Raw genomic sequence first — 25544 nt, 5'->3', positions numbered from 1 at the left:
ATAAATGCCAACGTTATATGTTTTATTTTTAATCAAGTAATTTTTTTAAACCCCAGCATATCCATAATTGACAGAATACAACATTAGGCATGAAATGAGAATATAAAACCCAGAGTGTACAGAAAGGCAAACAGTGCTTCAGTCCCTCCAGATGACTGCACGCAAGTGAAATGCATTCCAAACATCTACCCCTTATCTTTTAAAAACATACAGTTCAAGTGTTTTTATTTTCACTTGTAAACAGCATAAATCAAAATGGACAATGAGGTAATCTAAATACTACACAGGATAATTTAAAAACACTAGATAAAACACCATTATTAAAGACATATAAAAATCAGGGTTCACTTTGGTCTCTAGTATGGTTAGAGTTGTTAATACCAGAAAGCAACGCATACTAATTGAAGCCAGCTTGGTGGTAGGTGCCAGTGGTTGATAGATGGAAGTGATTCAAGAGGTAGTCAACACCATCATTTTCAAGCTGGTAACTCTCACAAGTGTTAAGCCACAGATGCATTAAATATCATAATACTTTCTCACAGTACAGTACTTTACCATAACTTGCAGCTTTGTTCCAAATATAAAATTTAAAAATGAATCATAGGTCAACTTCTCACTCTAACTGAACAATTATGACACAGATCATACAACCACCACATCTTAAAGAGGCTGTTGACAGCTATGTAAGACAGAGTTTGATGCTTTTAACAGATGTTCTTCTCTAAAACAAATAAATCTCATTAAGACATCTAGAAAATTAAAGTCAGTGCAGCTGCACTTGTACATACTTTCCCAAATTTTATAACCAAAGGGGAAATACACATATATATTTTATGATAAACATTTCTTAGAGAAAACAGATAAATTAATTTAAATTAACTTTAAGACTTAATGAGATTTCCCATGTCCTGTATAATTCATCTTACAGTGAATGTTACAAAGTCTATTAACACTTATGGGCTCCTATTCACAAACTAAATACAACCAGCAGTAACTTGGGGCCGCCCTGGTGCAAAATAAAACTGAGCCAGAATAAAAATAATATTGGCAATATTGGAGGTGGACTGATGCTAATAACATGACATTTCTTGATCTTTTTTCTTACATTGCACGCTAAACTTCCAAGTTATAAGCAGGTAAAAATCTTTCTTAATCTTTCAACTGCAAAAATACATCCAAGGTCTTCTAGTGAAGACTAGAAATCCAAGTATAAAAATGTTTTCATTATAGTCTGCCATGTAGCAAATGATTAGCTTACAGGGGTAAGAGACTGGCAATGCATCTTGTTTAGGAATTGCATCTTGTTTAGGAATTACATTTGTGTTGACATGAGGGTGAGGTCAAGAGATAACTGAATTCACAGACCTGCTGCCCCACCATTAGTAATCCCCGCAAAGTGATGCTTCACACAGACCCTTTTCCCTCAATAGCTAGTAATGGCATTGCATGTTCATTCCTTGGCAAGCCAGTGCTAGTTAGTTATGTGCCTGGGGCTATAATGCTGCAAGACGCTTGGCTTCAGGGCAGCACAGACAGTAAATGAAGGACATTGGCATCTTTTAAACTCTTTGCCTAGCACAAATACCTGCATAAACCAACCCCTCTCCCTGCTACCCCTTCCAACCTCCGCCTCTGGGCAAAGAGATGCTTCTAAGACTGCTTCCGTGTTCTGTTTTGCTTAAGTTCTTAAGTTGAACAGTGCCCATAATTCTTTAAACTAAATACATGATTATTTTAAGGAGATGTTTGGAGACTTTGCTAACTAAAACGAGATGCTTCATTATTCACAAGTGTTTGTCAGAAACATGCAGTTGTGGATTGCTATTTATAATACAGATAAACAGGTTCTGTACCAGAGAATTATCAGCCACCTGTAAGGCTGGAACAGCATACATACAGGTGTGCTATGCATCAACTATGAGGTAGCCTTTTGCTGTAAACAGAATATTTTACCTATGTAAATGAACAATGTGTTCACATCAGTGATATTCACATATGCACGGAGTTGAGGGAATCTGCTTTAGAGGAGTTTTCACATGAAATAAAAATAGGATAACTGATATCTGATATTCAAAAATTTTGATCTATGTCAAACTCAGAGGTAGTTACTATCATCAGTACATAATACTTATATAAAGGTATAAGTTATTTGGTTTGTTTTGAGTAAGCAGGACTGTAGACTAGTCTGTAAAGAAACACCAAAAATATTATATGGTATGTTCCCTGAGCAAAGTTCTTTGTCCTGAGTATGTTATGTAATAATGATAATATTCTCATATAAAAAATAAACCCCAACTTTCAACCATAAGATAGGTTTGGTATGTGCTCTTAGTTCAGTCTGGTAAGATGATGAAAAGGATTTCAAATTGCACCCATAAAGACCATGGTTCTCAAGTGTTTCTATTTTTTTACCATGATTTTAGCTCTAAATTTCTTTTTGTAAACAGGAAATGTCCAATTTTCAAGTCCATAATTTCCTATTTCCATAAGGTGAAGGAACTTTGGTTTGAATTTTCAAAGTGACTTATCTATCATGTTTTGCATTTTTACTGTTAACCTGCTTATTATACCTGCTAAAAATTGAGCAATGCTTATCATGTTTTGCATTTTATTGTTAACTTGCTTATTATGCCTGCTAAAAATTAAGCAATGCCACTTTGATTTGTCTACATAATTTAAATAAGCTTGAAATCCTCACATAAGGCAAGGAAGTACTTCTCTACAGCTATATCACATTCAATATCGTCAAAGGTAAGCTTTGTATCACAGCACACCGATATTTCAGTGTATACCACGCAGATTCTCACAATCACTGTTGTGAAATTCAAGCTGAGTTGTAAAGGACTGGCAACCCAACCTGAGGCATTTTTCTTCTTATGGTGGCTTGCTGAAACAGCAGTAACTATATACGTCTCCCATGACAGGACAGGAGGGAGAGGAAGTAGAAACTGTTCAGCAGAATATGTCTCATTTGAGTCATGCTATTTTTATTTAATTATCTGAGCTTACACCAACAGGCCCATACATTATAACTATAATGCTTAATATTATTCCCAATATTAAGCACTATAATTAACTGGTACCTTCTTGCAGATGTTTCAGAAATTTGCCCATAACATCTAGAGCCAGGATGACCCCAAAATAATTTTTTTTCCATGACCGAAACCTAATGGGACCAATACTATAACTGGTCCCTAGCCAGTTTATCACTCTGAGAACCAACCTGAGAAGATTCTCCCTAGCACTGAATGTTCATCCTGCATCCACCATATAGGTTACTTCAGAATAAGCATTGGAGGTAACTTCCATAGGTTCAAAGTTACTGTATAAAATACTTCCAGCTCTCTGGTGGGAGAGGTTTGGTACCTCTGCCCCAGGCTTGTCACTCTTGTTAACTGCCACTGAACACTGCCTTTTTTCATATCATTCACAGGTCATATATATTGGGCAATTGTGAACATCCATTTAATTTTAATTCTCAACCCTGGTATTTCATTCATTTCTGTGCTGCTTGTTTGTTTTAGAAACAAGTTAGATAACTCTCCAGGAGGAACAAAAAAAACAGCCACCAAAAATATACGTCAAACAATTGGAGTTCTCTAAGGTCTTCAGCAGTAAATAAGGAGGGCTACCTGCTCTAAGCAATGGGTAGAAGATTGACTTAGCCAAGGGAAGCTGCTGTTGCCACACAATCCCTTACAACCCTCACAACATGGAAAAGGTTACAAGAAGCTGGTATTAAAATACTACTGAAAACAAGTCACTAAGATGATCCTCCCCTTCATTTCTCTTAATAGGCATCTAATTTTACAATCAAACATAGAATTTAAAACAGTGAAATATCGGCACAAATTACACATTCATTGTCTTTTGTGGAGTTATGTATCCCAGAATCAAAAAAGCTTATGGCAGTCAGAGGCATACGAAGTTAAGGTACTGCCTTCAAAGAGGGGGGAAAAAATACCACGCCAGAAATTTCAAGAAAAAGAGGCAATCCCAAATTCGGGAGAACTGGATGTCTTAAAAACCTATAGTACCCCATAGTTGGCAGCTCTGAGATCTGAAGTAGCCTTTGGTTCACACAAAAAGTAACAGTCATGTTTTTATTTTTATATAATATAAAAGAAGTGGTATTTCAAGAAAACTCCAGTGGGTTAAATTTAAAACTATCTATAATGCTTCACATGGGTTTTCAATTCTTGGAAATATCCAATTACATGAGGGAGGGTGTGTGCTTTGATCTATACACAAATATATAAAGACAAAGGCTCTTTATATATATGTGTACATTTCTATATAAAATTCTCATGTACACACACAGACTCAGGCTCTCTCCCTCTCACACATGCACATATTGACAGACATAGTATCTTACTCTCTGAATTAACATAAAACATGACACCCTGCTCAAATGTAATTTGCTTAGAGTGATTTGTCTGTTTAAAAAATTCACAGTTCCCCAATAGTAGTTAAAATCCCAGGTCAGCTACTGCTTGTGAAATACTGTTCCCCTATACTTGCATGAGGTAGACTTTGCAACAGGGTAAAAGGAAAGAACATATGAAGAAGACCTGTTATGTCTTTTTCCTTTTTTGAACTGAAGGCCCCTTTTTGCTTTGCTCTTCTGGTGCTGTAGATGACTTTGTGGAGGAAGCTTCTTGAGGTGACCTGCCTGACCGTTCTGAGATCTCTGCCCTAGCCTCCTGAGGTGGTGATGTACAGCCATGCCCGCCTCCCACTTCTCGAGGGAGAGTTGAAGTGCATGGCTGGGATTCTGCTTCCTGTCTTCCCTGAGAACTCACGGGTGGCTGTGCAACATTTTTATGTGGGCAGTTTGCCACCATGTGCATGATGCTCTGACAGTAATGGCACTTCTTTGGCTGAGGAGGTAGACTACATTCCTTAGCATGATGATCAAGGCCACCACAGTTGTAGCATCTGCAAGGCAAAAAGATGAAAACATCTTAGAAGTAGGCAGCATGTATCCAAAAACACATTTTAAAATGTGAAGACACACAAACTATCAATGAGACAAGCTTATTTTAATATGCCTTCTTAAAAGTATTTATCATTGTTTACACTGTTGGTTCAAAGACTATCTCCAAAATATTCTCGTGAGGTTAAAAACTTAGTTGTGTGAGACATAACTAAACACAGTGAAAAACAAGAGTATTAAAACATGAAAGAATATTTAATCACTTCCATATAGAAATGATTCCTTTAAATTTGACACTATCTGGTCATTTTAAAAGAACCATTTAGCCCACTAGAGGGCAGCGAATATTCAACAAAAAACAACCAGCCAGTTTTAAAAACAAGAGTGTAGAAATACAGCTGTTGGCACGATGCAAAGTGGCAATTCACTCAGAAATTGGGAAAATTTTAGACCAAATTAAATTTTAAGAGTTTCACACTTCTTTGAATGTTAATTATTTTGACTGCAGAAACCAGCTAAACTGGAAAAAAAAAAGTTTTCCTTTGTATAAAATTAAGTAGTGCAGTGAAATTTGATATATAAGAAAGTCAGAGTTTAGTCAGAAAGTCAGGATGATATCTGGCAAATTACCAAGCAATTTTAGAGCAATAGAGTAAATGTCTGAATCAGAACAGTGCTAAAAAAAGAAAGTTTCTAAATACTTAGATTGAATTAATAAAAGTTTATGCTAGTTCAATGATGAGAAAAGTTTACTTTCTTTTCCTTTTGTAAGAAATCAGCTTTCTTTCAGGGTGATCTCTTTTAAGTTAAAATAAATGGAAATCCATCCATAATATGTGAATGCACATTGAAGACCTGGCTTTGTATTAGATGTCTGAAAGTTCAGCTTTTAGTTTGGCAAGGAAAAGCTAAGCAAGAAAATTTATTCAGAGGTATATTTGTTCAATTTCAATCAGATTTTCTTCTAAAATTTTATATTAAAAATAACAAAATACCATAAGTGGAAGAAACTAAGAAAAATTTATATTTACTAAAGGTTTTAAATCTGATTGTTAAACATAGAATTTGTTTAATGACTTGTCTCCAAATGAAATATTTTAAGAGCTATTTTATTTTCCAAATACATTTATGACTCCATAAATTTCATTTATGAAGCACAAAGAAAAGCAGGTTATAATTTTTTTTTTTTTTTTTTTTTTTTGAGATACAATCTCATTCTGTTGCCCAGGCTGGAGTGTAGTGATCTTGGTTCACTGCAACATCCGCCTCCTGGGTTTGGGTGACTCTCCTGCCTCAGCCTCAGGAGTAGCTAGGATTGCAGGCATGTGCCACCATGCCCGGCTAGTTTTTGTATTTTTGGTAGAGACAGGGTTTCACCATGTTTAGCCAGGCTGGTCTGGAACTCCTGACCTCAAGTGATCCGCCTGCCTCTACCTCCCAAAGTGCTGGGATTACAGGTGTGAGCCACCGCACCCGGACAAGTTATAACGTTTTTAAAAAATAATAAAATGTGTTAACTGGCTGGGCGGCGGTGGGTCACGCTTGTAATCCCAGCACTTTGGGAGACCGAGATTGGGAGGCAGATTACGAGGTCAGGAGATCCAGACCATTCTGGCCAACCCTGACTCTACTAAAAATACAAAAATTAGCTGGGTGTGGTGGCGCACGCTTGTAGTCCCAAGCTACTCGGGAGGCTGAGGCAGCAGAATTGCTTGAACCTGGGAGACGGAGGTTGCAGTGAGCCGAGATTGTGCCACTGCACTCCAGCCTGGTGACAGAGTGAGACTCCATCTCCAAATAAAAAAAAAGAAAAACAAAAAACAAACAAACAAAAAATAAAAGGGTTAACTGAGGAAATTGGTTTAAGTCCAGACTGACAACAAAAAATGAATTATGATGACTTATATTTGTATGTGTGTGAGAACATCAAACAATAATTTATACTACCTTATATTTAAAAGACAAACTACTAATGTACTAACAACCTACTAAGCAGTATATATAGAATATTTAGTATTTCATCTTTTGGGATAAATTAAACGGTGAATTTTTAATTGGCAAAACTTAGGGTAACTATTGCCTGCTTCTCCAGTTAGCAATGTTACCTTATGCAATTTAGAATAATGAATTTATAAGATGGGCTTTTATTCTTTGCAACAATTAACAAGTATTTATCTTAGGAGAGACTGAATCATATTTTCAAAAAGGGGAAAAAAAAACAAGAAATCACATGTTGTAGTTAAATTATTCATTGTACAATTACATATCTTAATATAATATAGCAGATTTAATAGTTTCAGCCATATGTTCTATGAGAGTGTAAGATTAAATAATCAAGATTACTCGCTAATGCTTAAAATTTAGGTTTTCAAAATAACAACACTCAAAAATGACATATTTGAAAGATATAACCACATTACTTATAATAATATATTTTCCCACACAGTTCTCCTCTACAATAGAGAAGTGAATTCTTAAATTAAATTTGCCCATCTATAAAGTATCTTCTTTTGAATTAAATTCACTTCCTTGAGGATACCTTCCACTCAGGAGCTCATTTTCAAAGAGAGAAAAAAGAGGTTAAAGGCTTCAGTAACAGGCTGGCTCTCCAGCGGACACATCGGTTTTATCAGTCACCATGGTGGGCACTGCGCTATCCAATTCAGGGAGCCATTCTGCCTGCTCACTGACCAGGAGCCTGATGTCAGTACTCTGCTTTCACAACTGTGATCTTCAATTACCCTCTATCTGTGCATTCACCATTAGATATGGGCTATAAAAGTTATTTTTAAGGATGCTATATAATTTTGGTTTCCTTACATTTTGATCTGCATAGTTAATTCACCCCCTTGGCTTTTCTGATATGTGCTATCATTAGGCCAGACTGTCTTCCACACTGAAAAGATTTGCATTTAGTGTCTATGTGCTTAGCCTTAAAAGGGGAGGAGTGGTATTTATATTCTCTTCTATTTAATCATTCCGTGTCAATCACTCTTACTAAGAGTAGAGATCACTCTCCATTATGAAACCCCTTCCTTCCCAAGGGACTGACAGCAAAATAGAAATGTTCAGCTACGTTGCAGCTCACAAATCATACCACAACTATATACTCCATACAAGCTATACATGATTTCCATACAAGCTATACATGATTTTAGTCCCCTTTGTTCACCCTCCATACTTTTCCACATCAGTTTGCCTTTGTAGTCTGAATGAATTTTACACTGTGATGTGAGCATAAAAATAGCATGTGTGTCCATGTTCAGCTACATGCTTAAGAAATATAAGGACATAGTCTCACACAAGCAAAAGACCATACAAAGAAAATTATACTCATACTTTATTATATATTTCCATAGTCCAACATAAAAAATAAAATTATTCATGTTAAGTACTTTATTAAATGCTGAACCAATGGCACAAAGGGTATTTTCTCATGCATTACAAGTAAAGATAAAATAGGCCAGGCGCAGTGGCTCACACCTGTAATCCCAGCACTTTTGGGAGGCTGAGGCGGGCAGATCACTTAAGGTCAGGAGTTTCAGACCAGCCTGGTCAACATGGCAAAACCCCATCTCTACTAAGAATACAAAAAATTAGCCAGGCGTGGCGGGGCACACCTGTAGTTCCAGCTACTCAGGAGGCTGAGGCAGGAGAATTGCTTGAACCAGGGAGGCAGAGGTTGCAGTGAGCCAAGATTGCTCCACTGCACTCCAGCCTGGGCAACAGGGCTAGACTCTGTTTTAACAAACAAACAAAGATAAAATAAACAAAAATGTTCAGTTTAATCTTAGAAAGTTATCAAGTTCTTCATAAAATCATTTTATAAATACTGTTATTCTAATGAGCTAGCACATTCTACAAGTATTATTTCTTATTTAAGGAACATTTAAAGATAGAAGATAAATAACAATCAAATCAAAGCCAACTTTTTTGAGACACTATCAAAATAAGATTTAAAATTTAAGATTTTAAGACCGGGTGCGGTGGCTCAGGTCTGTAATCACAGCACTTTGGGAGGCCAAAGTGGGCAGATCACGAGGTCAGGAGATCGAGACTATCCTGGCTAACATGGTGAAACCCTGTCTCTACTAAAAATAACAAAAAATTAGCCGGGCGTGGTGGCAGACGCCTGTAGTCCCAGCTACTCAGGAGGCTGAGGCAGGAGAATGGCATGAGCCCGGGAGGCGGAGTTTGCAGTGAGCTGAGATCGTACCACTGCACTCCAGCCTGCGCAACATAGAAAGACTCCGTCTCACAAAAAAGAAAAGATTTTAAATAAAAGAATGGCAACAATAGATAGAATAGAGGCACTTATGATGGCCAAATAAATAAAAACAAATTGTTTAGACCTTTAGAACTATTTAATTATATTCTGAAATAATTACATGAGTTTTTTTTTTTTTTTTTTTTTTGAGACGGAGTCTCGCTCTGTCGCCCAGGCTGGAGTGCAGTGGCCAGATCTCCGCTCGGTGCAAGCTCCGCCTCCCGGGTTCGCGCAATTCTCCTGCCTCAGCCTCCCGAGCAGCTGGGACTACAGGCGCCGGCCACCTCGCCCGGCTAGTTTTTTTGTATTTTTAGTAGAGACGGGGTTTCACCGTGTTAGCCAGGATGGTCTCGATCTCCTGACCTCGTGATCCGCCCGTCTCGGCCTCCCAAAGTGCTGGGATTACAGGCTTGAGCCACCGCGCCCGGCCATTACATGAGTTTTTAAAAACCAAGTCCAAACACCTACACTAGTTAATAAGTTAATCAAAATATATCCAAATTTCTGAGGATTTCATCAAAAAATGAAAACTCTGATTCAGAAATCAGAATTCAGATCTGCTACGACCATTAAAAAGTTTGCATTTTTTGATCCAAACAACTGAGTAAGCAGATTATATTTTCAAATGATATCAGCAATAATGGAGCTGAGCACAGCTGACAATCACTAGGTTAAAAGATAGACATTAATTTTTAAATAATATTCCAATGGTGTAAATGAAAATATTCATCAGTTATATATTCCCCCTTGATCCAGAGAGTGATTTAAAAAAATTGGGAAGAGGGGCGATACCACAGAGGAAGATCCAGATTTGCTTGCCTAAAAGTATAATGGAAAAAATCTATCTTAGGGTTCTTCTCAGTACTTGAACATTTTAACTTAATAAGAATTTATATGTAAACTCAAATCCACATTCTGAGGGTCTGATGGGGGCATTAAGGATAATTTTGACAGTGATCTGTAAGCTTCTGAAGGGGAAGGAATTGTTGAAAGATAGTATGTAAAGCAGTATCAGGGACAGAGAAAAGAGTAGTGAAAGAAGTGCGAGCTTTGGGCAGGAAGAAGGTACGAACATAGAAAAGGAATTACGTAAAAATTCTTGGGAAAAACAGACTAAAAAAGGATTAATAAAGTTTCCAAACGGGAGGCAGAGGAGCTAAAGAAAAGTCACGGATTGAAAAAAATTTCAGGAACTAAATTGGAGGAAAAATAATTCTTTGAAGAGATCATTTTAAACGTTGGTACAGTTCAACTAAAATCCAGAAATGATACTAATAACATTCCTCAGCTCTATTCTTTTTTATTCTAATATGTTTTAATATTTGTTATTTAATTAAAATTGTGTGCCAATCAACTGAACACATGGAAGTGACGGATTGCAGCCAGCTGGTGGCGGGGAGGTGGGTGGGCAGAAAGGTTATTAGAGAACCGCACAGAGCGGACAAGCAAAGGATCCAGAGCATATGATGGAAGCAATCTGCCTACCCTGTACCTCCTGAAGGTAAGAGGGGCAGATCCTGGAACCAGTCTTCCAGAAGAAGGCCCCATTTTGTTCTGACTGGTTCTACACAATCTAAATAAACATTTGGGTAGCTCCACAGGACTCGCCCCAAAGTACCAAGAGAGAAGTCAGGAAAGTGTGATGAGTCACAGAACTAGTAAGTCTCTTTAATAGTGTACATGTCTTCTGACCTCCATCAACCTGTGTGTTAATGAATTAGTTTCTTTTATTTCATTCTTCTCATAACCAAATTCATAAGACTGTAAGCCAGTTAAACAATAACAATTTTAGTAAAGTTAATTTTTATTTAAGTATGTTTTCCATAGTTAAATTTTTATATATTCTAAGTACAGTGGTAAAATACTGAGTTTTCAAAAATAGTCGGTGATAATGATGATTTATGTTCTTTTAAAAGTTTCCTAGAGGCCGGGCGCGGTGGCTCAAGCCTGTAATCCCAGCACTTTGGGAGGCCGAGACAGGCAGATCACGAGGTCAGGAGATCGAGACCATCTTGGCTAACACGGTGAAACCCCGTCTCTATTAAAAAAATACAAAAAACTAGCTGGGCGAGGTGGCGGGCGCCTGTAGTCCCAGCTACACGGGAGGCTGAGGCAGGAGAATGGTGTAAACCTGGGAGGCGGAGCTTGCAGTGAGCTGAGATCCAGCCACTGCACTCCAGCCCGGGCGACAGAGCGAGACTCCGTCTCAAAAAAAGAAAAAAACGTTTCCTAGATAATAAATACACATTTAACATCAGAAAAGTTTTCATTTGGATCACATTTAACATCAGAAAAGTTTTCATTTGGATCTTCAGGAATATAGAAGCCAGCATCATGCCCCTCTTTTACCTTAATTCATGCTAAAAACAAAATATTCTATATAAACATACTTTAACATACTTGTAAGGTAACTAAAATGGTAAAAACAGAAATAATGAACAGGTTCAATTCACTGAGAGCTTACTAAATTCCAGACACTGTGCTAAAGGTTTTTAATGTGTTATATAATTTAATCCTCCCCCAAACTTTATGAATTGGGAACTACAATATCTAAATTGTATGGATGAAGAAATTTAGGGATTACCTAGAAGGGAATTTTAATTGAAAACAATTAAATTTCACTTCCATTTTGATTATATAAAAATGTTATACCCAAGAATATTGATGTAATTTTATTATATGTAAGTCTAAAATATCTAGGATCTGGAATTTAAAATACTAATACACACACACACACACACAGAATTGTAGATTTTTCTTGAGACTTTGTTACTGGGGAGGTCAGCGTCTTTCTTTGAGCATCCCATCTATAAAACAAAAGACTGGGAGTAGTCCAGTCCAGATTTTTTTCACTGCCAAGGCTGGATTTTCTTTTCATCTCTCCTACACTTTACATGTTGAAAAACTTGGTCTAAAAAATGTGTGAATACTTTTTCTATTCTCTTTAATCATATGTTTAAGATTGTAAATTGGAATTTCAAGCTGACATGCTATATGATCAGTGCTATCAAACTGACTCAATAAAATTCCAGTCAAAAGAGAGAAGATGGAAATTTTAGTTAGCCCATTAAATCATACTGCAGTATGAATGATTTACTTAGGCTCTGAAATATTGCAATCAGATTCTATTGGTTGGAGTGAATGTAAATTGAGACTGCCTCCCTTGGAGGACAATTTGACAGCATATTTGAAAATATTAATACATATACTATCTGACCTAGTAACTCTCACTCCAGGAATTTGCTCTACAGGAATATTCACTGATAAACACAATGATTCAGGTACTAAGATATTAATAAGAGCATTGTCCATACTGGTAAAAAGTTAGAAAAATTAAATTATAACAACAATGCTAACAATAACCAATTGTTATTATTAAGCTATACACTTTTAAAATAAAAAACAAAGCCACATATACCAAAAAACATTTGCAGATAGTAGAATAATGAAATAATTTTTTAAAAATTGAGGTAAATTTATATGTATTGACATGGAAAGATCTCCAAGACAAACTGTTAAGTAAAAAAAGCGAACCATGGCATAATACGTAAATACAGTATGATCACATTTGTTTCAAAGACATTAGACATGATTATAAGTAATTGTGTGCATTTTTCAAACGCATGTAAAAACCGGCCAGGTGCAGTGGCTCATGCCTGTAATCTCAGCACTTTGGAAGGCCTAGGCGGGCATTCCTGATCACAAGGTCAGGAGATTGAGACCAGTCTGGCCAACACAGTGAAACTCCGTCTCTACTAACAACACAAAACTTAGCCAGGCATGGTAGTGCATGCCTATAATTCCAGCTACTCGGGAAGCTGAGGCAGGAGAATCACTTAAACCCAGGAGGCGGAGGTTGCAGTGAGCCGAGATTACACCACTGCACTCCAGCCTGGGTGACAAGGCAAGACTCCATCAAATGAATGAATGAATGAATGAATGAATGAATGAATGAATGAATGAAAAAACCATTGGGAGGGAAGACAGTGAACTGACAAAGAGTGGCTACATCCAGGGAAAATAGTACAGTGAAAGGGCATTTCATTTTTTTTTTGAGACAAGGTCTAGCTGTTGCCCAGGCTGGAATGCAGTGGTGTGATAATGGCTCACTGCAGCCCGGACCTCCCAGACTCCATCATCCTCTACCTCAGACTCCCTAGCAGCTGAGACTACAGGTGTACACCACCTGTGTATGTGTGTGTGTGTGTGTGTGTGTGTGTGTGTGTGTGTGTGTATGTGTGGTTTTATTGGTAGAGATAGAGTTTTGCCATGTTGCCCGAGCTGGTGTCTTAACTCCTGGGCTCAAGCAGTCCCTCCCATTTTGGCCTCCCAATGTGCTAGGATTACAGGCATTAGCCACCATGCCTTGCTGGCATTTCACTTTTTCTCTGTAAATTTTTGTATAATTTCTTTTTTAAATAACAAGAAAGAACTTATATTACTTATGTAATTAAAAAAGAAAAAGAGCAATTATAATTATAAAACTCCATTGCCATTTTGTAATTGACCTTCATTATTATTGCTAGTCATCTGACAGTGAGTCTGTCTACCAGTGACTCAAAATCATTTTGGAAGCTTTCAAAAAATACTAATGCCTGGGTCCTACTCTAGACAAATTAAATCAGAATCTTTGAGGATGATGCCCTAAGCATAACTACTTTTTAAGTTTCCCAGGAGACGGTGATGTGCAGCTACTTGAGAACTACAGCTATTAACAAACCCAAGTGCTGCACTGACAATCTTACCACTACATTTCCCACTACAAGGAATGTGGTTCAAAAGAGAATACATCTCTCAAAACAGTTTTCAACAGGTTACTCACTCATGCCTCAGAAAGGAAAAGAGGGGAGGAATGGAAGGAGGGAAGGAGGAAGGGAAAGAGAAGGAAAGAAGGGAGTAAGTGAGGGAGGGAAGAAGTGTGTGTATATATCTCTTATTTCCTTATTGAGAATGGATCATTGAAATTTCTGGTTGTGATGGCAGAAAAGCTCCTCAACCTTTTACCATCACTGATCCCTGGAAGGTACACACTGCAAAAACCCACTGAGTTTAACTTCAGATATAGTTTCTCTGTTCAATTTATAATTTATCAATCAAGAACAGGTTCGATGTATACTCGTGTCATCAAAATGGATAACTTACAGCTTTTTCTTTTTTTTTTTTTTTTTGAGACAGGGTCTTGCTCTGTTACCCAGGCTGGACTGCAGTGCCACAATCAGGGCTCAGCATCCCTCAGCAGCTGGGACTACAGGTGCGTGCCAACATGCTTGGCTAATTTTTTTTTTTTAATTCTTTTTGTAGAGACGGGCTGTCACTTTGTTACCCAGTCTGGTCTTGAACTCCTGGGCCCAAGTAATCCTCCCACCTTGGTTCTCCAAAGTGCTGGGATTAGAGGCACGAGCCACTGCACCTAGCCAATTTACAGCTTCTTAATCAATAGCTACTTTCCCTAAATTTCACCATCATTACCAATTACTAATTTCCCATAATAACTCTTTTAATTCTCCATCTTCTATTGCCTACATCTAAAATAATTTTGACCAGCATATAAATTTGTTTAGTATGGACATGCTCTTGCAAACATTTCTCCTCATGGCCAAATTCTGATTTTTTGTTTTTTTTTTTTTGTTTTTTGAGATAGGGTCTCACTCTGTTGCCCAGGCTGGAGTGCAGTGGCACGATCTTGGCTCACTGCAACCTCCACCTCCCAGGTTCAAATGATTCTCATGCCTCAGCCTCCTGGGTAGCTGGGATTACAGGTGTGCACCACCACACCCAGCTAATTTTTTGTATTTTTAGTAGAGTCAGGGTTTCACTATGTTGGCCAGGCTGGTCTCAAACTCCTGGCCTCAAGTGATCTGCCTGCCTCGGCCTCCCAAAGTGCTGGGATTACAGGTGTGAGCCACTGCGTTCGGCCTCTGTTGGCATTTAAATAGAAAATTACTTTCTTGTCAGTATAAATATAATAACAAGATCTCTGTTTTTTACAAAAATGATTAGGTATGTAATTTTTTAAAACCCTATCTAATGTCTAAACTACATTGTGCTTAAAAGAATGCCATTAATAAGATAACTACTGCTCACTCTGTTTTCTATACCCAAAGAAAAGGAAGTCCATAAAAGATAGTATTTAAACCTGTTTAATCAGACCACCCTATGGGTAGGTGCTCAATATTATTAAACAAAAAGCAAAATTCAGTTAGTATAATTGCCATTTGGTTCTTTCTGTTGCATAACAAATCATGTGTGTTTGGATGGCTCTGTATTGTCTAGTACTATTCAGCATAACAAGCAGGGATCAGCCTGTGGTGACATGGAACCAAAGTAAATTCAAACTCTGAACTGCTGGCAGTAGAAATGAATATTCTATGTCTCCCCTAAAGCTCAGATTCCAGATCAACTAAACTAATTTTTAAAAAAATTTATCAACTAGTGTTCTAACCTCTTTTATCACCTGATTATATGATGAGAAATTAACTAGATACATTGTCTGCTAGTGGATTCAACTGCTTATAATATTCATTTAATCATTTTCATAGAATCAAATGAAAACCAAATGGACAAAAAAAAAACTGAAGAATATCTACTATGTGCACAACTTTGTATTAGATGCCAATGAAAGGTATATGAATAGTTAGCTGGATGGTTAAGATTTACACATTTTATCTCATTTAATATCTTCTCCTGACTGGTTTTTGGATTGCCTTAGGTTTATTAGCTTTTGGACACTTTCTCTGATTAATGCCATCAACTATCTCATAACATCAGTGAAAATGCACCGAAGTATACTGAAAACCAGCTAAAATACAGTAAGAGCTCTATTCACAAACCTTTCATCATCTTATAAAAACATGAAGATAAGATGAAAAATGTGGGGAATGGGTATGTAATGAGTGGTGGTGCAGGTCACTGAGAAATGGGGATGAAACATGTAGCAGTTTTAAAAGCAAACAAGACATGGAAGGGGAGAGAAATCACTGGAGGCATGGGGGCAAAGGGCAGCATTTTTCATATAAGGGCACTTCAATCAGGCATAGTTATAAACCAGACATTTTTATATATCATTCCATTATGTTTAAAAGTACTTGGTAGATTCTGTGTCAAATCAATGAAACAATATTCATTTGTTGAAAGTTTTCTACTTTGCACTATAACTTGAGAAGGAGCATAATAATGAATTCTAGGTCATAAGTTAAAACTTTATTTCAAATAGAAATGTTATCTCTCTCTTACATGACAAACAACATCTCAGACAGATAATCTGTTCTGGCTAATGGAAAAGTTTAGAAAAAAGAGAGAGAGAGAAAGATGTACTCAAACACAGATAACTTCATGCTTTCCAATACCCTGGGAGTAAAAGCAGTTTGTTACGAAATAGGACCCAATCTCATACGCAGTGGGCACTTGGCCAGTGCTGCTTTCAGAACCCAAGATAACTAAGAAGGAGTGTCCAGTTCAGGAGTAACACACACACATATACACAAATAAATAAAAGCCACATGCATTTTTGCTGTTGTAGTGTTGTAACTATCCTAACTGCAGGTTTACATTCATCCTTGTTGGAAGCAAGGTCAGTTTATCGACTCTATTTGGTCTTACTGACCTTTAAGTTAAAGTGTTTTAAAAGGTTAGTACTACTATCAATTATGAAAGGAAGGGAAGACGTTCAATGTTTAACTTATCTTGAAATGGTTAAAATTAGCTGCTTGCTTAGATGGAAGAATCAGATTATAATATGCAGTCTGGAAATGTCTGTTCATTTATTATAGCAGCCTTGCTGAAAACTTAAACCACCAGGGCTGCTTGCTTTTTTCACCAGACTATTTCAAATTCACAGTGTCAGAGGTGTGACATCTGCTGTAAATAAGCATCAGCTCAGCCTGAAGAAATACAATTCCACTAGAGCTTTGTGTCAACTCTTATAAACGTTTTTTCTTCTCATTGCATGATTTCTTTTAGGCTTTGGTTCTGTAGCCAGCATTCTTTTTATCTATTAATATAACATTATTTTGTAAGTCATTCTAAAGTTGTATCTTTCGTGTGTGTGTATGTGTGTGTATATATATGTTGAGCCTTTTATTCATATATATATGAATATTATTTTATTCATATATATATATAAAATGTCTTTACTATTAGGCCATTTGACCAGAGCACAAGAAATTTTAAAAGAAGAATTTCATCATGGTTACCTGATAAGTGAGGCAATAATTTGTTATCTAGAGAAATAGATGTAAATGTCCGAACAATATATACAAGAATTTTAATACCATATTAAAAATACCTTAGTATACAAAATAAGGACTACAAAATAGTGACTAGCACACATTTTATCACATACACTTCTCCATTAAAACACAGAAGGAACAGAGAACATGAGAAATTCCAAAGGAAAGAAAGACGTATAGAAGTCAAGAATCAATTTTGTTGGCATGACTGATGTACTGTACATAGAAGATTAGATAACAGCTTCAAATTTATACTGGTTGTTTGCAAGCCAGGGGCAAAAGGGCGCTAGATTAAAAGATGTTACCCTAATTTTAGCAAAGTAAATATCTTCTGGGTTACTCAAAACTTTGAAGTTATCTATGACTGAGTTACCTTTGATGCAACTAATAATGCTGGTAGAATCTCAGTTTTTATGAAGACAGAATGTTAAAACACCTCTCTGTTGCTGTATGACTGACTTACTACTGAATTACTAGCACCTCCTACTTACTACCTAATTATTTTTTGAGACAGGGTCTTGCTCTATCACCCAGACTGGAGTGCAATGGCACCATCACAGCTCACTACAGCCTAGAGCTCCTCGACTCAAGTGATCCTCTTGCCTCAGCCTCCCAAGTAGCTGGGACTACAGGTGTGTGCCACCATGCCTTGGCTAATTTTTGTATTTTTAGTAGAGACGAGGTCTCACTATGTTGACTAGGCTAGTCTCGAACTTCTAGGCTCGGCTCAAGTGATCCACCTACCTTGGCCTTCCAAAGTGCTGGGATTACAGCTGTGAGCCAGAATACCCCCAGCCCCCTGAATTATTACTACATTATTGAATTAGTAAGAAATATTAATAATCTGTCCATTTTGACAATGTTTATATTAATAGCATTAAAAGTATTTATAGAGGGCCAGTGGTCTTAGAACACAGTGCCTGGTATGATGTAACCAAAATGTGTTCTCAGTACGAATTCATGTGTGAGAGTCAAAAGAAGACTGTCCCAAGCCATCACCTGTCTCTACAGCTACACAGCAATCAGAAGGAGTTAAAACCATTTTGCTCAAGTCAGAAAGGAAAGGCTTCTAATGATCGATAAGTTTGATCTCCCATTCCAGCACCAGCTACCGCTGAGGAAAATGATGAAGTATAAATGAGAAGTAAACGACCTCTGTCCATTTCTCCCTCCAGTCCAATTGGTCTTCTAGTGACAGACTACATATTGCCTTTTGTCAAGAATCAGCAGTTCTTCAATTGTTTACCATGTACGTAAGTAAAAATTAAACAAGGAAAATTGCTACCATGTTCAGATAACCTCTGTAAACTGTGATATTATCTTGTGTAGGTCTTACTTTAAAAATTAGAGCTCAAGACAATGTTCTTTGCTTCATGGCTACTTCCTTTCCTCCTCCTTGCTGATTGAGGGTGCCCTTCATGTCATAATCTTTCTATGACTAAAGCCTGATGGTCAAGCTGCTAAGACAGCCCTACAGATCTTTTCTCTGATCACAGATCCCTTAAGGGATCTTATCTTCCTGTCTGAACATTTCAAGGCTGTGACCCTGTGAATACATAGCCACTAGTGGAGGTAAAATTTGAAGGTAAGTATGGGAAGAGCAGTTGAATTCCCGGATAGAACAGATTGTTTATAAAAGTCCAAATACTCTTAATAACTTCTAATCATTAGGGCTAGATTCTACATGTTAACAGATTTATTTGCACATATTCTGTAAGCCAAAAAATAGCTTTGTTATGAGTACAGTTCCTTAAGTATTTGAATGATGAGTTTTCATCTCCTTTGGTCACCCTCTAGATTTGGCTGGAGGAACTTTTCATGAAGAACTTGGCTTATTCTCTTAGTGGAACAAGAGAAACAAAGCCACTAGTATTTTTTTCTAGATTTTTCTTTAAAAAATATTGAATGATATCCTGACTGGTGTGATAAAAAGGAGGTAAATTTGCTTGGGCAATACTTGAGCCTTTTATTCAAAAAATATATTTATTTCAGAAAATAAACATTTGAAAATACGATAGCTATAAATGGCAGTGTTATTTATCACTCTGAATGTAAAGTTCTCTTTATGTGTTTGACATGTAATTTGAATGAATGCAATATATGTGTGGGGGAAAGCTGTGCTTCAGTAGAAAACATCTGGAACCCAGCTTCTGGATTATCTGATTCTAACAGGGTTATTTTATAGCTCTTTCCATGACTGACAGAAATACATCATCATTTTTCTCTACAGAGGGGCAAATTCTATCCTGGAGGGTGGAGAGTCAATTGATTTCCCTTGCCCACTGTGGAAGAAGCCAGTTTGGGTTTCATTTGCATATTCATGTCAATATACCTGATCTACAAATATGTCTGTTCTTTGATTCTCCTTTGAACAAGTTACAACATTTGGTTCTCTTACTGAACTGAGTTAAATAAATTCTTTAACACTTGTTCATCTGATATTTGCATAAAAATCATAATGCTGCATTTAAAAAAAATTATCCTTTAACATACAGTAAATATGCACCACAGAGCCACTACATGAGATGCAATAAACATTTACAAGCACTTTTAGGCACAAAGACTTCTAGATCACCAACTAGCTTTAACACTGAGTTACTGGACCCAATTTTAGTTTTTTTGTTTCTTCTCAGTGATTTTGTTTTTCCTATATCCTGAAACATTTTGACCTTTTATAGTATTGGGACTTATTTCCAACTACACAAAAAGATAAAATAATTAGAATATAATTATTATTATAACTATTATATTTAATAAGACATATTGGAAAATATTATTTGGAAAAAAATTTTTTTTAAAGACTGAGTCTGACTATGTTGCCCAGGCTGGATTGCAGGGGTTATTCATAGGCGTGACTGCAGCACAGTGCGGCCTCAAACACCTGGCCTCAAATGATCCTTTCAAGTAGACATGTGCCACTGTGCCCGGCAAGTGATGATACAATAGAGAAATAAATCATCGCTATTTTACTATCCTTTACTTTACTTTTCTTACTTTTATTTTGAGATGGAGTCTTGCTCTGTCGCGGGAGTGCAGTGGTGCGATCTCGGCTCACTGCAACCTCCGCCTCCCGGGTTCAAGCAATCCTCATGCCTCAGCTTCTCGAGTAGCTGGGATTACAGGCATGCGCCACCATGCCCAGCTAATTGTTGTATTTTTAGTAGAGATGGGGTTTTACCATGTTGGCCAGGCTGGTCTTGTAACTCCTGACCTCAAGTGATCCACCCTTCTCAGCTTTGCTTAAAGTATTGCCTGATGTTCCAAGAATGTACCAAAGACATTGGGACAGTGTTTTTTATAATCTTTTTCTTTTTAACCTTACATTGAACGCAGCTGAGAATTCAGGAATTTTCATTTCTGTCCATAATAGCAGAGAGAAGATGAATAAGAACATAAATACAAAAAGATAGCTAGCAGTACTCTAGACTCTAATGATAATGATAAAATTGTATAAACTAAATCTCAGAGTATGAGCCTTTATATAAGACAAACAAATAAATATTCACTAAATCAATGAGTAAACAATATTATTTCTAAGGACAAAAAGGAAATCTGCTACCCAGTCAGTCATTCCACAGGATGTCATCATGCAATATTTTTGGACAAAAATTTTTACTAAAAGAACACGTGACAGTATTTTATCTTTTATGAGGTTTGTACTAAGAAATTTACATAAGAAACTGTACATAAGAAATATGGCTCATAAGTGGACAAATGCTTAAGGCACTGACTGAAAGGAAATAGCATAGAAATGAAAAAATCAATTGAATATATCATTCTAATCAATGTCTAAAAATGAAAATGTTTTGCTATCATCGGCTAAAGAAAATGACCACCTTCTAACAAAATTACGAGCCATGAAAACTTTCAAAAGTATTTCATTTTGAGGATGTAAATGCAAGAACCACCAGGAGCAATAAGCTGGAACCTCTTAGAAGTGTATTTGAAAACTGAATCAGTATTTACAAAATAGGTATGTTCCAGGGTCATCCATGCACAATTACTTGCATTCAACTGAGATCACCCATTATGAAAATGAGTATCTTCACACCAGAAATACATGCAAGAAAAATTTGAGTTTGTTAAATTCTTGCTAATTTCCAATGCAGTTTTTAAAGCAGGCTTTGATTTACATATTTGTAAATTATTTGTAATATCACTTAAAAATATATTTTAAACAGTCCATTGGTTCAAATGGTAACTGTTGCTGATGACTGTTCTTCCTGTATAGCAATAGCTAATAAATGTAGACTTTGTTAAATGCTGTAAGATAGAAAGTGTTACGTCTTTTCCAAAAATGACATAATCAAAAACAAAACAAAACAGAACAGAACAATAACAAAAGTATAATTACTGAGAGTGAGAGGGATGACTTTGTAAAAGAGTTGGCCTGGCTGCAACATCGTACTTAAAAGTTATTTTAAAATGAGTAAGGTTTAGGCTGACTCTGAGAGCCCTGCCTCGGAGTCAGCCCTGCTTCGCAAGGAGCAGTACCATTTAAGAAAAGGTTCCTGTCTAAAATAAATAATTACATTAAAATAAAAATAAAAACGAGTAAGGTTTAAACAGATGCAGAGATAGGAAAGAAAATATGCCAGGCAAATAAATGGCCTGAGTATGACACCAAAGTAGAAAAGCAGAGGACATGTTTAGGAAGGCAAGTTGGCTGGCTTGGAAAAGAAAATGGAAACAAAGACTACTAAGCAGAATATTAAATATATTTTACAATTTAACATTTTTTAAACTTTGATCTTACAGTAGGAAAAAAATCCTAAGTTTCAAAGTTTATGTACACATTGTTCATGACCTCAAATCTAATATAAAAGGGAATCCAGGATTTCAGCCTGTAACTCAGGTGGTGGTCCATGATAAAATCACCTAATCTCTCTGGGTTTCCTCATCTATAAGTAAGCTTCATACTTCAAGAATTCATTTTTAAAGATGAACATAATTTCCACTTACTTCATTTGGTTGCTGTTGGTCTTAAATGAGATACATATTTTAAAATGTTTTGTCAACTATAACGCTTCGTATATAAATGGTAGGTGAAATTTCTCTACTAGTGGTAAGACAATTCATGGTAGACGAATTGAAGCCCTCATGAACTGGGGGGTGGGGTGGGGGGAGCAAGAGCAAAAATAACAGAAGCAGCTTAAAATATTTTTCTCTTTACAAGAATCCTACAGAGATCAAACTAAATAGCCCAACAATGATACTATATATGTATATCTTATGAATGCTCTATAATTAATTTCTATTTTCTATTGCTTGTCTACTGGGATTTTCTTGACCATCTCCTACTCTTCCATTTTGATGAGATATTAGTAAATTAATTTGCTTTGTTGCAGATGCCATGCATTTCTTCCTGTATGTAGTTCAATGTCTAAATATTTAATATTTTTCTGCTTTATCCCTTGGAGTCCCTAAAAATCAAATTGCAGGGCAACTTAGTTTATATAAATTCTATCACAAAAGTTGCAGATAAAGAAAATGATAAAGTAGACTATCTTTGTGTAGTACAGTTTTAAGTACTGGGAATTTGCCGACTATTCCTATATTCTAGGGACTATTCTTTCATCTGGTTTTCAGAACATTAAATTAGTTTTCTTTCTACCTTACTGATATTATTTTCCTATCTTGTTCTCAGTACCTTTCGAGAGTCACCAAAATCTAGACTTACATTTGTCTACCAACTCCCTTTTGAAAAATTAATCAACTTCCTATATACAAACTACTTTCTTTAGTCTGATCACTCACAAATTATTCCCACTTTTATGTTTCCTTGTAATCTCAAACTCAGCTCATCTCTTCCAGTTTATTTAGACCCACTCCTAGTTTCCAAATCTCTTCCAATAAGTTCTACATTTATCACTGCATTCACGGTGTTTACTGGTATAATGCCTGGTTGGTTCAAAGAAATGGAAAAGGCACTATTGAAAAAGTCACTATATTCTGGACTTTAAAACATCATGCTTACTGGAAGTTAACTCTCCTAAACCATGAAGTCATCTCAGCTTTCTGTCTATTTGGGAGTAGATTCTTGATCTCTAGCCTTCAAGGCATGTCACAGATCAGTCACGGTAACTGATACTCCAGGTGCATCTATCAGTCTGCTTGTACCACTCAGTCACCAACCACTGTGACCATATTTATATTACTGTGGACAATATAAATGAAACGAACAAACAAAAACTTAATTATAGGTCAAGCACAGTGGCTCACTCTTATAATCTCAACAACTTTGGGAGGCAGAGGTGGGCAGATCGCTTGAGCCCAGTAGGTTGAGGCTGCAGTGAGCCATGATCACGCCACTGCACTCCAGCCTGGGCAAAAAAGCGAGACCCTATCTCAACAAAGAAACAAAAAAAACGAATTAGCAAATCAGTCATCTTCACCTTGTATTATTAAAAAATAAGAGTAAAAGGCCAGGCACAGTGGCTCACGCCTGTAATCCCAGCACTCTGGGAGGCCGAGGCAGGTGGATCACCTGAGGTCGGGAGTTGGAGACCAGCCTGACTAACATGGAGAAGCCCCGTCTCTACTAAAAATACAAAATTAGCCAGCTGTAGTGGCGCATGTCTGTGATCCCAGCTACTCAGGAGGCTGAGGCAGGAGAATCACTTGAACCGGGGAGGTAGAGGTTGCGGTGAGCTGAGATTGCGCCATCGCACCCCAGCCTGGGCAACAAGAACAAACCTCTGTCTTTAAAAAAAAAAAAAGAAATAGAGTAACATTAGAATACAGAGAATGAAAAGGGAAAATATTATAAGATGCTGGAATGTAAGGATGAAAAAATAATATTTAGTACTAAAGGGCAGCATCATTAAAGTGGAAGAAATGCAAAATAATTAGTGTCAAATGCAATAAAAACATGAATTCCTATCTGCCATACTTTTTGGGCCAAATAGTATTGTCATACATTTTAGTAATATTTCATTGTAACAGGCACCCACTGAGCTATAATGTAACTAACTCTATGGCAGAAGCTTCATCTTCTGGGCAAAACTACCACACAGTTCAATCTCCCTTCATCTAATCAATTTTTTTGTCAAGTCTTACTTAGCTTCAATTACCACTATAAGGATTTTTCAATAAAATAGTAATGGAAAAACTACAAGTTAACCACATGTGGATGTGTATCTCTGGAGACACAGCGAGTCTGAAACTTGAAGAGAGATGCTAAGGTTGAAGTCACAGACTTGGGAGACATCACTGAAAGAACAGACAGTAGCTAAAGCTCAGAGATCACCTAGCAAAATGTGAAGAGGAAACAATAACTGCAGCCAAAGCTTTCAGGAAATCCACTATTTAATAACTTTCAGGTGGAGCAACCAGTTAGAAGTTCTAAGAAGGAACAGTCAGAAAAGTAGAAGGAAGACAAGAAAAGAGATACTTCCCTAGTTTAAAAAAATATATATACACAGTTTCGCATTCGAGAAAGTAGCTAATAGACAGATCAAACAAGATGAGGTATTAAAATAGGCTGCTGGATTTAGCAAGTAGGAGATAGTAAGAGGCCACAGAGAGAACATAAAATGAATACAAAAGAATTAAGGAACTAAAATTAAACCATAGCGCCAGTATCAAACTTCCTCAAAGTCAGACAAGCATATCTTAGGAAACAGATCTTCCTAGGGGACTCATTTCCTCAGAAAAGCAGCCCTTTCCAAAACCATGTACTATATATTCTTTTGAAAATCACCAGAGTCCAACAGAAAAACAGACAATGGACATGAACAGGCAATTCACAAAAAGAGAAAGAAAAATGGCACAAATACTTTTAAAATATCCACAGGAGGAAAAGCGCAAATTTTAAAAAGCAACAGCCACACATTAAAATTACATTATATATTTAACATAATTACATTACATACAAAAATACACTTCATTTCCTTCAAAGTAGCATATAAAATACTCTGAACAACCATACCACTTAAAAACAACTAAATGCTGGAAAAAACATTTCTAAAGCATCCTTTGAACTGCTTTGCTGATGGCACTGAAAAGTCAGTGATGCTCAGAAGCCAAAAACAAAGTGAAAGCAGAAAACTAGGGAGGTAAGTGGAGCACTGAAATAGCCTCTCATTCTGGAGACATCTACAAAACACTAGCA

The 25544-nt window shown here is 36.7% G+C and overlaps 1 protein-coding gene across 2 annotated transcripts in view; it reads right to left on the bottom strand.

The window, feature by feature from the left end:
- The window catches only part of LIN28B (lin-28 homolog B), a 143302-nt gene that overhangs the window by 572 nt on the left and 117186 nt on the right, over positions 1-25544 (bottom strand). Inside the window, exon 5 of one of the 2 annotated variants that reach the window (XM_009205754.4) lies at positions 4572-4938. In XM_009205754.4, coding sequence (XP_009204018.2) covers positions 4575-4938 — 364 coding nt within the window. In that variant the 3' untranslated portion in view covers positions 4572-4574. Of the gene's footprint in view, position 1; positions 4939-25544 lie in introns of those variants that run through there. The other variant, XM_021937645.2, reaches the window with a different exon arrangement.

Source organism: Papio anubis, chromosome 6 (genome assembly GCF_008728515.1).
Source record: "Papio anubis isolate 15944 chromosome 6, Panubis1.0, whole genome shotgun sequence".
NCBI lineage: Eukaryota > Metazoa > Chordata > Mammalia > Primates > Cercopithecidae > Papio > Papio anubis.
This window is presented reverse-complemented; position numbering and strand designations above follow the sequence as displayed.